The 16,731-nt window shown below is 38.6% G+C and overlaps 1 protein-coding gene across 2 annotated transcripts in view; it reads left to right on the plus strand.

Moving 5' to 3' along the window:
• itpr3 (inositol 1,4,5-trisphosphate receptor, type 3) overlaps positions 1 to 16,731 on the plus strand; it is a 310,992-nt gene that overhangs the window by 279,406 nt on the left and 14,855 nt on the right. Inside the window, exons 48-54 of one of the 2 annotated variants that reach the window (XM_063065549.1) lie at positions 320 to 512; positions 3,976 to 4,101; positions 5,064 to 5,236; positions 8,486 to 8,650; positions 9,793 to 9,985; positions 11,096 to 11,197; positions 13,704 to 13,828. In XM_063065549.1, the coding sequence (XP_062921619.1) occupies positions 320 to 512; positions 3,976 to 4,101; positions 5,064 to 5,236; positions 8,486 to 8,650; positions 9,793 to 9,985; positions 11,096 to 11,197; positions 13,704 to 13,828 (1,077 nt within the window). The remainder of the gene's footprint in view (positions 1 to 319; positions 513 to 3,975; positions 4,102 to 5,063; positions 5,237 to 8,485; positions 8,651 to 9,792; positions 9,986 to 11,095; positions 11,198 to 13,703; positions 13,829 to 16,731) is intronic. The other variant, XM_063065550.1, reaches the window with a different exon arrangement.

A 16,731-nucleotide genomic window follows, 5' to 3' on the forward strand; every position in this document is an offset into this window, starting at 1 on the left:
CAAGGGTGTAATTGGGTGGTGTGGCCTCAGTTGTTGGGCCAGAAGGGCTGGTTACTGTACTGTTATGTTTAAATAATATATATAAGTACGTAAATTCAAATTTAACTTCCAAGGCTCCTTGGTGGTAACAATTACTGCTCAAAGTACATCCAGTGAATTAGTCTCATTTGATCATTTGGACTGCAAAAGAAATATTTGAAAATATGATTATTAGCAGTAGATAATATTCATGCAACCTCAAGGTATTAAAGCTGGTAAGACTACGTAGTGTGGGTTTGTTTTGACTGCTTCTTTTCAACTGTGTTTTATCTTTTGTCAGATTATTCGGAGTGACCGCAATATGGAGCAGATTGTATTCCCCATGCCAGACATTTGCGAATATTTAACAACTGAGTCCAAGCAGCGAGTCATCAACACCACCGAACAGGATGAACAAGGCAGCAAAGTCAGCGACTTCTTTGAAAAAACCCACTTTCTGTACAATGAGATGCGTTGGCAGAAGAAACTCCAAAGTAAGGGCATATTTCAAAGCCACAGCTATTTAGTATTCACATTAGAAACCATTAGCGAGATAAATTTAGATGAGAAAGGGTGGGAAAAGATTTGAGCCGTGTAAGATGCCAGCATGGACTGGTTAGACTAACTGTTGTGATGGTTACATCTGATGTGATACTGGACAGTGTGTCAAAAAGGATGGCAAGGGATTATCCTTTTGCAGTCAACATGAAAGGGCAGCAAGGGAATTACTCCAAATAGGAATTAAACGACTTAAGTTATAACCTTGGGAGTCAGTTACAAACTATCTAACATGTAGCCTAATATCTCCATTGTATCAATTTTCATGGTATTTCTTACTTGCGTATTTTAACACCCACATTAAAATATTTAAGATAGTACAGATATTTTTGCAAAGTCATTTACTAGGCTGTGTTAAAGATACTGCTCAGGGAAATTCAGACTCAAAAACATAGCAGGTGATTTAAAAAAATAAAATGGAATGCCTTTCTACCAAATAGTATAAAGAATGGTGAAAAACTGTCTGAGGTTGAAAGCATTTAACACAAAATCTAGTTACATAGCTATTGCTCTCTGTATTTGAAATTTAACTCCACTGAATATTGGAATTAGAGTACGGTATATCTACAATAATACATTGCATGGAATTGAGGACATATTTCTTGACTGTCACTGAAAGAATAGAACTTCTTTGTTGAAATGCAATATTTTCTTCAAAGTTTGAAGTTCAAAGTAAATGTATTATCAAAGTACATATGTGTCATCATATACAATCCTGAACTTCACATCATTGCGGGCATACTCAGTAAATCCAAGAAACATAATGGAATCAATGAAAGATTGCACCCAACAGGGCATTCTGACAATCAATGTGCAAAAGACAACAGTGCAGATACAAAGGGAAAAAAAATAAATAAATAAGCAATAAATATTGAGAACATGAGATGAAGAGTTCCTGAAAGTTAGTTCATAGGTTGTGGGAAGAGTTCAGTGATGGAGCAAGTGAAGTTATAGAGTTATAGAATAGTACAGCACAGTACAGGCCCTTCGGCCCACAATGTTGTGCCAACCCTCAAACCCTGCCTCCCATTTAAGCCTCCACCTTAGATTTCTCCATATACCTGTCTAGTAGCCTTTTAAACTTCACTAGTGTATCTGCCTCCACCACTGACTCAGGCAGTGCATTCCACGCACCAACCACTCTCTGAGTAAAAAACCTTCCTCTAATATCCCCCTTGAACTTCCCACCCCTTACCTTAAAGCCATGTCCTCTTGTATTGAGCAGTGGTGCTCTGGTGAAGAGGCGCTGGCTATCCACTCTATCTATTCCTCTTATTATCTTGTACACCTCTATCATGTCTCCTCTCATCCTCCTCTCCAAAGAGTAAAGCCCTAGCTCCCTTAATCTCTGATCATAATGCATACTTTCTAAACCAGGCAGGATCCTGGTAAATCTCCTCTGTACCCTTTCCAATGCTTCCACATCCTTCCTATAGTGAGGTGACCAGAACTGGACACAGTACTCCAAGTGTGGCCTAACCAGAGTTTTATAGAGCTGCATCATTACATCGCGACTCTTAAACTCTATCCCTCGACTTATGAAAGCTAACACCCCATAAGCTTTCTTAACTACCCTATCCACCTGTGAGGCAACTTTCAGGGATCTGTGGACATGTACCCCGAGATCCCTCTGCTCCTCCACACTACCAAGTATCCTGACATTTACTTTGTACTCTGCCTTGGAGTTTGTCCTTCCAAGGTGTACCACCTCACACTTCTCCGGGTTGAACTCCATCTGCCACTTCTCAGCCCACTTGTGCATCCTATCAGTGTCTCTCTGCAATCTTTGACAATCCTCTACACTATCTACAACACCACCAACTTTTGTGTCGTCTGCAAACTTGCCAACCCACCCTTCTACCCCCACATCCAGGTCGTTAATAAAAATCACGAAAAGTAGAGGTCCCAGAACAAATCCTTGTGGGACACCACTAGTCACAATCCGCCAATCTGAATGTACTCCCTCCACCACCACCCTCTGCCTTCTGCAGGCTAGCCAATTCTGAATCCACCTGGCCAAACTTCCCTGGATCCCATGCCTTTTTGACTTTCTGAATAAGCCTACCATGTGGTTCAAGACATTGATGGCTGAGGGGTAATAACTGTTCCTGAATCTGGTGGTGTGGGTGCTGAGACTCCTGTACCTTCTCCCTGATGGCAGCAGTGAGAAGAAAGCATAGCCTGGGTGGTAGGAATCCTTGAAGATACTTGCTGCTTTCCTGTGGCAGCATTTTGTGTAGATGTACTCAATGGTGGCAGGGTGGGAGCAGGCTTTACCCTTGATGGGCTGGGCCATAACCACTACTTTTTGTAGGATTTTTCACTCAAGCGCACTGGTGTTTCCATACTAGAGCATGATGTGAGCCGTCTCTCCACCACTCATCCATAGAAGTTTGTCCAAGTTTTAAATGCATGCTGAATTCTTACCAACTTTTAAGGAAGTAGAGGTGCTGCCATACTTCCTTGGTATTTGCATTTGTATGCTGGGCCCAGGACAGATCCTCTGAAATGATAACACCAAGAAATTTGAAGTTGCTGACTCTCACCACCTCTGATCCCCTGATGAGAACTAGGTCATGGACCTCCTGAAGTCAACAATCAGCTTCTTGGTCTTGCTGTCATTGAGTGAGAGGTTGTTGTTCTGACAACATTCAGCCAGACTTTCAAGCTCCCTCCTATATGCAGCTTCATCATTGTCATTGGCTGTGCAGGCCTAATGTCTCTGCAGTGTGATTCTAATTATCATTATCGAACATTGAGTGATTGAGCCAAAATGCACTTGTGCATTTAAGGGGATGTACAAAGAGATTTGGGAATTGGAAGGCTTTGCAGAGTAAATACTGCAAGTATAGTAGGAAGCAGCAGTAAATCTTTGCACAATCTCAGATTAGATGGAGCTATTTCCAACAAGTGTTACTTACTGTTTGTACTGTATCCTTTATGATGAGAGGGATCTACTTGAAACATTTATGTGGGTAAAGATCACATGGAGCATCATCTGAAAAAACGAGGGGCTGCCCATTTAAGACTGAGATGAGGAGAAATTTTCCTTACTCAAATCATTATGCATCTTGGTCTTCTCCATTTCAGAGGGCTAAGGACAACTTGTTGTTGAATACATTGGAAGCTGAGACTTGATAGATTTTTGTGCACTCGGGTAATTGAGGGATCAGACAGGAAAGTGATGTTCAGTCGAACAGAGCAACACACTCAAACTGCTGGAGGAACTCAGTAGGTCAGGCAGCATCAATGGAAAGGAATAAACGGTCGCCATTTCAGGCTGAGACTCTTCATCCTGAACAGCTATGATTTTATTGATTGGTGAAGGTTAAAGGTCATTTGGCATACCCTTGATCTTATTTTTTCATGTTTTTAGTAACAATTGTCATTTCTTCTTAGGTATGCCTCTGCTGTACTGGTTCTCCAGGAGAATGACTCTATGGGGCAGCATCTCCTTCCACCTTGCTGTGTTTATCAATCTTGTCATTGCCTTCTTCTATCCATATGGAGAAGCAACTTCAATGGGTAGGCAGTTCAAGGATTATTTGATGCTGAAAATGGTCATCTGTATGAATGACTTTGTGAATATTTAGTCTAACAATTAATGAGGTACCTTACCTGAGTTGAACTTTAAAAAGTAAAGTTCTAATATTTTGTCCTTCAGTAAATTATTATGGTGTCGTGGAAAGGTACAAAATTGAAACAGCATTTGGTTCATCAAGTCTGCACCAACTATTAGCCACCCATTTACACAAACCCCACATTAATCTCATATTCTTTTTATTTTCCCAACCTCATCATCAACCAGCCTTGTATCATAACACTGCCTTCACAATAGGGCAAATAATGTGCCAACCTTCATGTCTGTGAGATGTGTCATAAAATTGGAGCATCCAAAGGCGACTGGAATTATTGCAGGGAGAAGGTGCATGTTCCACACAGGCAGAACCCAAAGTCATGATCAATACTGGGTGTCTTGCGTTATGAGGTAGCAGCTCTGTTAACTGTGCCCACATGTTGCTAGTCTTACCCTTTATTAATTCTAATGTCAATCTGCTATGAAACTCCTTGGTAAAGGTGAAATACTGCCAATGACAGTGAATAACAATGGAAAATCATATTAATTAAAAACTATAAGAGCTAATTATACAGCAATTGTTGACAATACCTAAATCAGAGACTAGTATTGAGATGCTGAGGTGGAGAAATTTGACACTTCCAGACAACATAAAGGAAGAACTGTGGAAAGCAGAGGCCACCAGATATTACGACTAACTTTAGTCACTCAAATTATTTTGACCTAAGAAACTGGTTCCTTAGCTTTGCTAACACATTTGATTTGGAATTACAGTCACGCAAGGTCTAGTTGATTGTTACAGAAGCCGTAATGCCGGCCTCATACAGGCATCAGGCATAAGAACACATTTATATTCATGAACAAAATCTAGTAACATAGCATTAATTGGTTTTCTTTTTTTTCCTTACAGGAGCCTTTGATTCATCCTTTATCTCACTTATCTTTTGGGGTGTAATAGTCTTCTCAGTAGTTACTTTGTTTATCAAGAGATATGATCTCAGACCATTAATAATAGCTCTGATAGTTCGATCTACATATTACATTGGAATAGGCCACACGTTGATAACACTGGGATTACTTAACGTAAGTATAAAGTTCATAATCAACAAAAGTATATTGAAATGTGTGAAATATACACTTGCTAGTTCCACTATTTTGTCCCTGTGGCTAAAAAAAATCTGTTCATCTGTAAAATGCACCTTTTCTGTTCATTTTTTTTCAGTTGCCTTATTTATTATTTGGTGCAGTAATTGGAGAGTTATCCAGAGAATCATTTAAAAAAATACAATCAGCGCAAGGAGCCCTTACTCAGCAATCAGCAGACAAATGAATAGTCATGGCAATGACATCTAAAAGTGATGCTGGTATTTAATCATGGTTGACAAAAGACGTGACATTTTCAGTTTGCTTTGCTGAAATAAATTGGCAAAATTCCACAATCCTCGTGCACCATCTCTGTTTAATTTATTTGTAAATTAGCTGACAATTGCTGAGATATTTAGCTATGTGAAAGTCTTGAGACGTTAACGAGAAAGAGATGCATTCCATATGAAAGGACAAATTAAGAGATATGCATGTGTCTCAGGCATGTGCAGTCTAATTATACCGACATTTAGAGAAGTGGATGTAAATGAGATGAGTTAGTTTTGCAGTCACAGACTACCCACACTATACATTTACAGCACTACTCACATCATCCAATCACCTTCTCTGGTTCCTTTCTTAACTATCTGGTCAGCCATATATCACCTGCAATCATCTTTTCTTGTTACTACACCAATACCTCTAATGGACCCTAAGAATCTATCCAAAAAGCACATCCTGTTTCTAAGGTAAATGCTGTAGTTTGGGGCATTAATCAAAAAGAAAGCATTTCCTTCCACAAGCTCAAAGACTCTACCTCAACATTAGCTGTCTTGTCACCTCCACTGTTTTCAAACTAACAAATCCTTGTCAGCATCCAGTACTGGGGAGCAGGAATTTTCTCTTTCTAGGGACTGAAAGGACTAAAGCTATTGTCCATGGTCCCCAAGTACACTTTCTGTTATTGTGCTCTAACTCCTTCCATCTGCATGACCACAGCCTGAAACAACTAGCTTGCAACTAATGTACTTCTTCATGTTGAGCTGATCTTGGGTCACAAATCTCTTATTATGGCATTAGAACTGTTCACAGTACTCAGACACAGTCCAAACAAGATCCAGAACAAGATTCAAGCTACTTAGCTGCTTTGAATCCCTATGCTCTGCTTGACTATTTTTTAAATATAGTATTGTTATCTGTATTGTTGCTTTGAATGATTATCTGCCTTGCTTTAGCTGTTTTTATTACCATAATTAAATAGGGGCTTAGTGATATATTACAATTACATTGGACCTTAGTAAGGTCATACTTGTAGTATTCAGTACAACGCTAGGTGCCTTACCTTTAAAATGATATTCATTTTATAGTTGAAGTGCAGTAAAGAGTCATCTGGATGGTTCCTCAGATGATAGGTCTGTCACAAGAGGATAGATGGAGTAGGCTAGATCCCAGTTCTTTAGCGTTTAGATAGATGAGTGGTTTTCTCATTGAAACCTAGAAATATTCATCAAGGACCAAAAAGGATACATACAAAGAGCAACACACAGAAAAGGCTGGAGGAACTCAGCATCTATGAAGAGGATTAAACTGTCAATCTTTTGGGCTGAGACCCTTCATCAGCACTGGAAAGGAAGAGAGAAGAATGTGTGGGGAGAGAGGAAAAATTACAAGCTGGCGGGTGATAGGAGAATCTAGGTGAAGGGGGAAGGTGGGTGGGGGGTGGGAGGATGAAGTATGAAGCTGGGAGATGATAGGTGGAAAAAATAAAGGGCTGAAGAAGGAGGAATTTAATAGAAGAGGAGAGTGGACTATGGGAGAAAGGGGATGTGGAGTGGCACAGCATTTTGTGTGTCTTGCTCTGGACTTCCTGCATCTGCAGAATCTCTTGTATTTGCATACAAAAAGGATGTTATTTTTGGCTGACAAGTCCAAATCATGATCCCAAAATAAGGGACAGGGCAAATAGTACTGAGGTAAGGAAATGTATGTATTTACCTGTGTGGGACAGAGCATTTGGAATTCTCTAGCTTGGAGGGCAGTGGAGACTTGTTTATTGACTGAACTTAGAACTAAGATTATTAGTTTCTGGATATTAGAGTTCTCCCCTGACCGGGAAGGAAAACAGTGCTGTGTCAAGAATGGTCAACGGGGCATTCCTGTTCATTCCAAAGTATCTGTTCTTCCTATAAAAAAGCACAAAATTGAACCTATCAGTGTTCTATGTACATGTCCATTCCACAAATATACTCATCTCTCCCCGCCTTTTGTTGCAATCTTCTCATGTATTAATTCCATCACCCTACCCCAATTGCAATTCAAATAACTCAGAGTTTTCTTTCTATTTGCTGGTCCATAGTGTTCACAGAAAACATAATGACTGCACGTTCTCCTATTATAACTTTCAAGTACAGTAAAATTCTGATCATCTAGCATCGCTGGTTTGAAAATACTGACGTTCTGACGACTTGAGCTGAGATTCCAGAGAACGAAGCAGAGCCAGCTTCGGAGTGCTTCTTTATTTCCTGCTCTCTTTAAACTCATTAGATTCACTGGAAAAATTATTGCTTTACCAGGTGACTTAAAAAAAAACCTGTGAATTAAAAGTTGTTTGGGTATTAATAGGAATAAAATTCAATGATTTTAAAATCTCCTAGACCCAAGGGTGCCAGATTAGTGAAGTTTTGATACAACACTGTTTACTCAATTCTCTTGTTTTCTGTCATTTTGCCGGTTGGTTCTACATTGTGTTACTTCTACATCATCTGTGCATGTTCTACAACATGAAACCTTACTGAAGGCTGTTCAGAAATATGAAGCCTTTTTGAAAATACCAATAATTACTTTAGAAATGCTTTCTACAGGAATGTGAGAAGAATAAGATGGAGTGTAAGTCACGATGGGGGTGGGGAATGGCCATAATACATTTTAAAGCCAACAACACATTTTATAAAAATGACAATTATATTCAACCTTATCATCCAATAGAATGTCACCAGTGTATTCAGCAGTACAGAAATGTCATATTCACCAGTAAAGGAACAGCAAATATCCAGTGGCAAGTCCACTTTATCCAGCAGTTGTTCAGCATTACTTTCAGTAGAAGTGGCAAATTATTGTCAATCTGCAGAAACACTACTACATTCTGAAAGTTCACACAAACTTCTTTGCCATCCACCATGAATGTTGGAATAGTTTTGCTGTGTACTATTATGCTAATAATCAATTTCCTTTCATTTCTGTTAAATTCAGCTCATCAACAAAATTGTGTATCTGGTCAGTTTTGTGGGCAATGGTGGGAAATTTATCATTGGATACAAGGCTATGATCATGGACATGAAGTTCCTTTATCACATTGGATATATAATGACAAGTGTATTGGGGCTTTTTGTGCATGAATTTTTCTACAGTATCCTGGTAGGTATATATTTATTTATGGCTATTTCATCTAGAGATATTTTTGCAGAATAATCAAAGCACATTCTCACTTCTGTTACATTTTAGAAAGAGTTCAATTGCTGCTTATAATGTACATCCTCTAAACATTAGAAGCAAAACAAACATTTTTGTTGCAGAGAATGCAGTGTTATGTGGTACTGTATTTACTGAAGTGAGAACCTAGATTGTGCAAACTGATTCTGCACTTCATTCACCATTGCTTATCAGCTGATTATTTTTGAAGTATTTCAGTCTAAAAGTAGGTTATAAATCAATGCTGTGATAATTTGTTAATCTAGCTATTTTAAGGTTATATTTAAAATGGAACCGGTTAAGATTAATACATTTTATTAAGATAAGTTGTGTGATTGTTGACAAGTGGTTCATCTTCCCAGTTTGTTATACGGTCAAACTGAAGAAACCCCTGACCAGAGATGGCGCCACTTGTTAACATTCCTTTTGACCATTTCACTCTAATAGTCACTATAGCTTCCAGGATTGGAAGTAAATTATTCCTGTTTTCTAAATCCAAAAAATAAATTTCTGTTGATGGCAATTAATAAATGCCTGCAAGAAAAGAAATCTCAAGGTGGAATATGGTGATGTGTGTACTTTGATTAAAAAGAAATTACTTTGAACTTTGAATTGCGGATACCATCACACTCTGAAAGTCAGATCATGTAAGAATTGGATTATGATTTCTCAGCCGCAATAGAAGTTTTATTTTTCTGCAACCAGTAAAAAAGAGAGGACTTTCATGCCAACAGTCTGATTATCCAAGAAAGAATGTATGATACAAATCAGTCCTTTATTTAAATTACCTCATTAGTTATAAATTTTGGTTTACGTAAAAGTTTAGGCTTACTAGAGGTAAGATTCATGTATTTTTTGAACTCTGCACCAGATAAATTTTGATTTTGGTTTAACAACTGTCAAAGTGAAGTGCAGAAACAATTTACGATTCAACGTTATAAAGTCCAAATTCATTCACGCATAGTTCCAGAACTGACTTGTGGGAGTTGCCGTACCAGGCTATTTTTTCAAGATTATAGCACAGAAAGGACATGATAAAAAAAAATTAACAGATCTAATCTTGTCATTTATCTAATTCTGCATTTCAGCTGTTTGATTTGATCTACAGAGAAGAAACTCTGTTTAATGTCATAAAAAGTGTTACACGTAATGGCCGCTCCATCCTCTTGACGGCTGTGCTCGCTCTCATCCTCGTCTATCTTTTCTCAATCGTGGGCTTCCTCTTTTTAAAGGATGACTTCATTTTAGAAGTTGACAGATTACCAAGCACAACTTCTTCAGGTACATCTAATTTGGCACTCAACCACTTCGACACAAAGGAAACTTTTGATTTGTCACAATCATTCATTAAGGTTTTGCTCTTCCGCATTTGCCAGTTTGAAAAAGACTTAACTTTATGGACTGGCAACACAGAAAAGAGAAAACAGTCTTTTAGGATGTCCATCATCAGCTGCTCAATCCTTCACTTGTATGCAGACTGTCTAGAGTCTTGGTCAAAGAGCCACAATAATATTTTTAATTTAGGAAAACTATACCTTGGTAAAGTAACATTAAGGTAATAATTGGGCAATTAGTAAAATTCATTTTATATTAATTTTCTTATCTGGATTTGATTAGAGAAATTGAATGTGACACCACAGAGATTAAGGGATGTTTTATGGTTAATTCCTAAATATCTCTTTTCTTGAATCCCGGATATTGATTTATTCAGACTTTTGTCAACATTCCCCTCCCCAATGGCCAAGCATGGCTTAGTGACAGCATTTTTGCTTCTGAACCAGAAATTTCAAGTTCAAGCCTCAGCCCTGAGATCTGAACGTAGAAGTCTTGGCAAAGCAATGCAACATTAAATAAGAACTGCTTTGTCAGAGAATCTACTTTCAGGTGCCATATTAAATCAAGGCCATACTCACTCCTACATGGTGGGACCATACAGCCCTGGGGCTATTTTGAAGAAGATCAGGGTGTATTGACCAGATTTCTGATGTGTTGACTAAAATTTAAATTGCCAAAACAGATAACAGGGTCATTTTCACATTGCTGTTTGCGGAAGTTTACTCTGCACGTATTGGCCATTGTATTTCATGTGTGACACGGGTATCTGCATTTCAAAATTAAATTATTGGATATAAAAAGTGCCTGAGACATACCAAAACTATAATGTGCCAAATCAATGCAATCTTTCTTCTTTTCAAGAACTAAAATAAGGGATTTCATAAACATAAATAAAATATGTTCCAGAAAGAGGCTAGTAAAATTAGATGATAATATTAATAACAGGAATTTTCTAACAGGAGTAAATGTGCAGAATAGGAAAGCAAAGCAGAGAGAGGTGCATAAGGCAACAGTTTTAAACAGATTATATGTGAATTGTTTTATTTTTGTTAATAGGTGCCTTTGAAGCCCAAGGAATTGCAGTGAAGGATTTGATTAACTCTTGTGCTGCTGATGATATTAATTGCTCTGCAGGCATCCGAGACAATATGGCAAAAGGTCAGCGTTTTCACATTCAATCCACACAAACCACATGTCAAAACATGTGCCTCATCTTACCAAAATCATAGGCCATAGCACAATAGAAGACGTACAGGATTAATTTAAGATGTTTCTTATCCCTTTACTCCAATTTCTACCCTCAAAAGTTCAAAAGAACTAAGTAGTTTCAGCGCTACTGGTAGCTCAACCAAGTGTTTTTATTTTATTGATACATGGCTGGCAAGATACTTAATTTCAATTTATTGTCCTAACTGATCTCACCTGATGCCTTTCCTTTGTATTTCCTTCAGCATTGTCCACACTTCGGAAGCTTTTTCCACTGCTGCTTTAGCATAGTCATTAGATGTGGATATGTATAGATATTCTTGTCCTGAAGTTACTAACTTTCTGCCTATTATACCTTCTGGCACTTAGGGCAGGAATGAAGGTCCTCCGTCTCTGTCTGTCCTTGGCCATCTTCATACCATCGCACACAGATGTAGAAAGATTCTTCATTGCTGTTTCTGTCACAGTTTAGTTTGACCAGTCAGGGTTGTTGGTCCTGAGCCGAACCAACCCCCAAATTTGGAGGACCGATGAAGCACTCTGAGTCTGGCCTCTACCCTTTAACCTGTTTGGCATGTGTGACGCTACCAAGAGTCAAAGCATAAAGCCCTGACTCCAGCCAGCATAGCTCTCTGGGCCATTGAGGCACGCAAGCATCCAAACTACGACAAGGTTGTGGTCCTCTTGGAGGGTCCTGAAGTTAGGGTGGTTGAAAAGTGAAGGTATTGCTAACCAGGATGACCAGAATTAAATTCAGAGCATTTTTGGAATTACCTCAGGTAGTATATTTTAGGGACCAATAGTTTGACAATATTTAGTCAAATGCTTGCAGATTGAGAAATGAGAACTCGGAAATCAGCATCAAAACTGATCTTGAATGATAATGGAGATGAACTATTAAAGAAAGACTTGCATCTGATATATTTGTGAAAAGCTTGTATGCAATTACGTAAATGCTTAATGGACAAATGAAGCATTCTCTTTTGTGCAAAGTAAAGTCCTCTAAACAGCAATGATATGAATATATCTGCCCGTAGTTGTTACCACTTATTAACTGCAAAGGTTACTCCCTACTGTTTTTAGGTGGACATGTGTTGGGGAAAGGAATGCTGGAAAAGAGGTATATGGGCCTAAATTTGTCTATAAAAATTAGCCAATGTGAGCTTAAGGATGTATAAATAAGCATGTGTGTCACTTCAAAACCAGCCAATTTAAATTCCTGTGTAAGTTCCTGAACTTGAACAACACCATTAGATATGAAATTCAGTAAGGATGGCACTTTGCTGATGTATGGGAAGGTAGCTTTGGTATTCCATTCAGCATTATGTGAATGCTAGCATTAAATCAATTGGAATGAATTGTTGGTTTTGACAGTGAAATTAAATTGATTGGAAAATATTGACTTCTGAGTTCAGATGGTATGGATCATCTGACAGGATGCAGTTCTTCTCTGAAACTTCTCTGTTTGCTAGTGACTAATGTAAGCCAAACAATAATGAAAAGAGACAAGGTGTTTTTTAGCTGAGCATGGGATTATCAGTGACTGTAAGAGTGTAGTGGTTACATTAGTGCCCTAGTATCCAGAAGTCCTGACAACTGTTCCACATTTGAATCCCATTGTGGCAGCTGGGGAATTTAAATTCAGGTTAATAAACAATCAACAATGGTAGCCATGAAACTATTGAATTGTTGTAAAAACCCATTTGGTTCATAAGCTTCCTTTTGGGAAGGAAATTTTGCTTCTGTGTGATTCCAGAACAACCAACGTACTTGATTTTCTCATAGCTCCATGGGCAATTAGGGCGAGACCGAACATGTCATCATTACCATCATTCTCCGTATCCTGTGTACAGTTAAACTTCTAGAGTCCTTAAACTGACCGGTCAGGTTTGTAGCATTGGCAGTAATCAAGGATAACCTGTCATTCCAAAGTCAAAATTGAGTTTACGATCACATGGGATCTGATGCAAGAGGGATATCGGAGAACTAAAAACTGATGACTAGAGTGACACAGTAAAAGTGAAATATCTCTGTGAAAGCATTCCATCTATTGGAAGCCTCAAATGATTATAGAACATGGAACATTACAACACAGTACAGGCCTATGGCACATGATGTTGTGCCTAGCTTTTAACCTACTTTAAGATCAATCTAACCTTCACTCTTACGTAGCCCTCTTTTCATCTATCACCCACGTGCCTATCTAAGAATTTTTTACAAGCCCCTAATGTACCTGCCTCTACCATCACCTTGGTAGGGCATTCCACACACTCGCCACTCTCTAAAAACACTTACTTCTGACATCCTCCCTTGTATTTCTTCCAGTCACTTTAAATTATCATAAAATTTTCATAAAAAGTTGTCTTGAGAATAATTGGATGGAGTGTACAGTTGCAATTCTCAAGGAGTGCTGAAGGCCAGGTCTAATTTACTTCTGCTCCTTCTTCTGTCAATACAGATGAGGAAGAGAGTGACAAAGAACGTGCCTGTGACACTCTTTTGATGTGTATAGTAACAGTATTGAATCATGGTCTGTGTAATGGAGGTGGTGTTGGAGATATACTTAGGCAGCCTTCAAAAGATGTGAGTAAATCTTCATTTCATAAAGAGACAGATGGAAATATTAATCTCTTGTATATGCAGTTTAAAGTTTAAAATCTTGCATAATACCACAATACAATAGTTTGCTGTCATACAAAGCAATGCCAGGATTTATGGGTTGTATCATGACTACTTTAGGGAACCTCTCAACAGCTGCCTCTTTGTAAGTACCTTTCACTCTTTTTCACATTATTTCAATATTATTATAACAAGAATGACTGAAATATAAAACTGTATGGGCTTTTCTGTTTCTCTACACTTCCTATAATTGTTTTAAAAAATACATATAAATTAGGATATACGTTAAGAAAAACAACATCAATGTGTATGAAGCAAAGTAAAAGTTAGATTTTTCTTCAGCTCCTGACCATTTCTGTTTTAAAGCTTGTTGAAAGTAATCGCTCCCAATGTCTACCTTAAGGATTTCCATGTCAGCTTCCATTTCCTTTTGCAAGAGGATTGAATTGTAAACTAGTTGCAAGGCAATATTAGTGTAGCCCCCTGGTAAGCCTCAGGCTCGCTTAGCATGTTTTCATCCAGGGGGGCAGCCTTCGGCCCCGCCAAACTGGGTAATCAAGTTGTTGTAAATGCTGTGTGAAGTACCCCACCACGCGAAATAAAAGACAGTACACCATATGCAATTAAATGATTACACTTTATAAGTATTTCTTGGTGATGGGTTAGTAGAAACAAATACAATAAAGGCGCCAAGTCAGTAAGTCTATCAGTTCTGTGCACAAATAATTTGCTGGAGCTCTTACAGAACCGGGTCTCCCTTTCCTTCAGTTGATGTCCTCTGAACTCCACTGACCCCCGAATGGGACCACCCTCAGGGGTCGACCAAACGCTCCACACGGGTCTGTCCTCGTCTCCTCTCCTTGCCGAAGACCCTGGGCCTCGGACTCCCACTTGGGGTCCGTTCCGTCGCCCAGTTTACAGCATCTCTCTCATCACATCTCCTCTCTCTGTCCCCATCGTGCCTTCTCCACAAAAGCCCGTGAAAACAATAGCTTACAGACACACAAGAAAGAATAACATCTATCCCAATTGGTTAGCAAATGAATACAATTCTCATTATCAGTAATTATAACCCAAACAAGCTGCTACCGTTAACTCAGCAGTTAAAATTACAGAGAAGCCATTTTATTATAACATAACAAAGAAGCCATTTTATTAGCCTTAGCAGTAACATAAAAGAAGAAACCCTACATTAGTGTGACTCATGAGTCAGTAAATGTGCCAGGAGATTTAAGACCTGATATTATCCTATTTCCACTGTGAATTAGCCCTTGCTGTTCTTCAGCATCTGCTCCAGTGGCACATAAAGAAAATAGTCATACTAATGGTTCCCAGTGCACTTTAAGCATTGTTTAGATTTGCAATTCTAAATAATGCATTGTGAATAGCAGTAACTTCTGCTTGGAGTTGTGTGGAACACCATGGGTTACCTTAAAAAATGCATGCGCATACTTGGAGGGATAGGATAAAGATAAAATTTGTTTCTTGTAATATTGCTTTTCATGTGGTTTAAAATCTAATTGGAGAGCAAATGGAATTGGAAAAAAAGATATCAATATCAGGATCATAAACTTCTATTTAGAAGTATCAATGCCAAAACTGAAAGAAAATATCCTTAATAATTGGCTCAAGATGTTGATTTATTTTAAGGAGACCAATCAACTAAAGGGATAAATCAGGTGATAGATACAAGCCAAGTGATCCTAAAGTAAAACAGCTGATGTGTAAGGCAGCAGATGCAGCAAATAATAATTTTTTAAAAACTGAATGGTCAGTGGGAATTTCTTTATGAAAAGGTACAGTAGAACAAGCTAAGCAGGCGTGGAGGGTCAGGATCAGGAGTCATGGCCAGGAGGCATGAAGGACATAGTGACGAGGAGCATCCCAGTGTAATATATATAACTATATTTTAAAGAATTTATATATCTTGTGATATGCTTTTAGAGATATTGTTCTACCAGTCATTGCTCTTATTTGAGAGTTATGATGCTTCGTTGGTACCTCCACCTGTTACTCAGATTACCAAAGAGCCTCTACACTGGCAAGGAGAATGGGCTGTAGGAAATTGAGGATGAGGATAGTAATCTGGTTCCAGATGGTGGAGAATGGGATTCCCTAGATAAAGAAAGTGGTGATGTAAGGCATGGAACACAGTGGCTAGGCCAGGAAGGCCAAGAAATACAAGAGGTGTCAGCAATTTGTCCTGCGTATGGAACAAGTGGTGAAGAAAATCAACGTGATCCTGGGGATAACAAAAATAGAGGGACAGGCTGTAAACAAACAGAGGAAGATCCAAAAATGGATTGTTGGCAAGGCCCACGATGGATGAGCCTCAGAGATTTTAAAGATTCACAAGTTTGGCATGTACAACCTAAGTCCAAAGGAAGCAGTTAGTGAATATTTTGTCAGGTTGAAGACACTGGTAAAAAGATGCAATTTCCAGATCCTTTTAGATCAATGACCATGAGATCACCTAGTGTACAGGCTTGCAAAGAAAATAATTCACTGAAAACTACTTGACAACCACACCAACATTTGCGGAAACATACAAGGTAGCCACCAGTACTGAGAGAGCACTTAAAACTGTAAAACAGGTTTGCCCAAGTCATATTTCTGAGATGCAAGCAGAACACAAGCCCAGAGAAGTGTTAATGGTGGTTTGGCCATGCGGATGCTACAAGTGGGTTTGCCAGTAAGCCAACGGGCTAATGTAGAAAGCAGAAAGATCATGTGGGTGCAAAGGCTGAAGGCTTATCTGTAGTTGTTTGGGAGACACCTGTCCTCAAAAACTATGTTAGGCTTGTACAGTCTGTAATAGTTATGGGATAGGTCATATTGCATGGTTCAGCATGTCCCTACTATAACAG

This window comes from Mobula hypostoma, chromosome 13 (assembly GCF_963921235.1).
Source record: "Mobula hypostoma chromosome 13, sMobHyp1.1, whole genome shotgun sequence".
NCBI classification, from domain to species: domain Eukaryota; kingdom Metazoa; phylum Chordata; class Chondrichthyes; order Myliobatiformes; family Myliobatidae; genus Mobula; species Mobula hypostoma.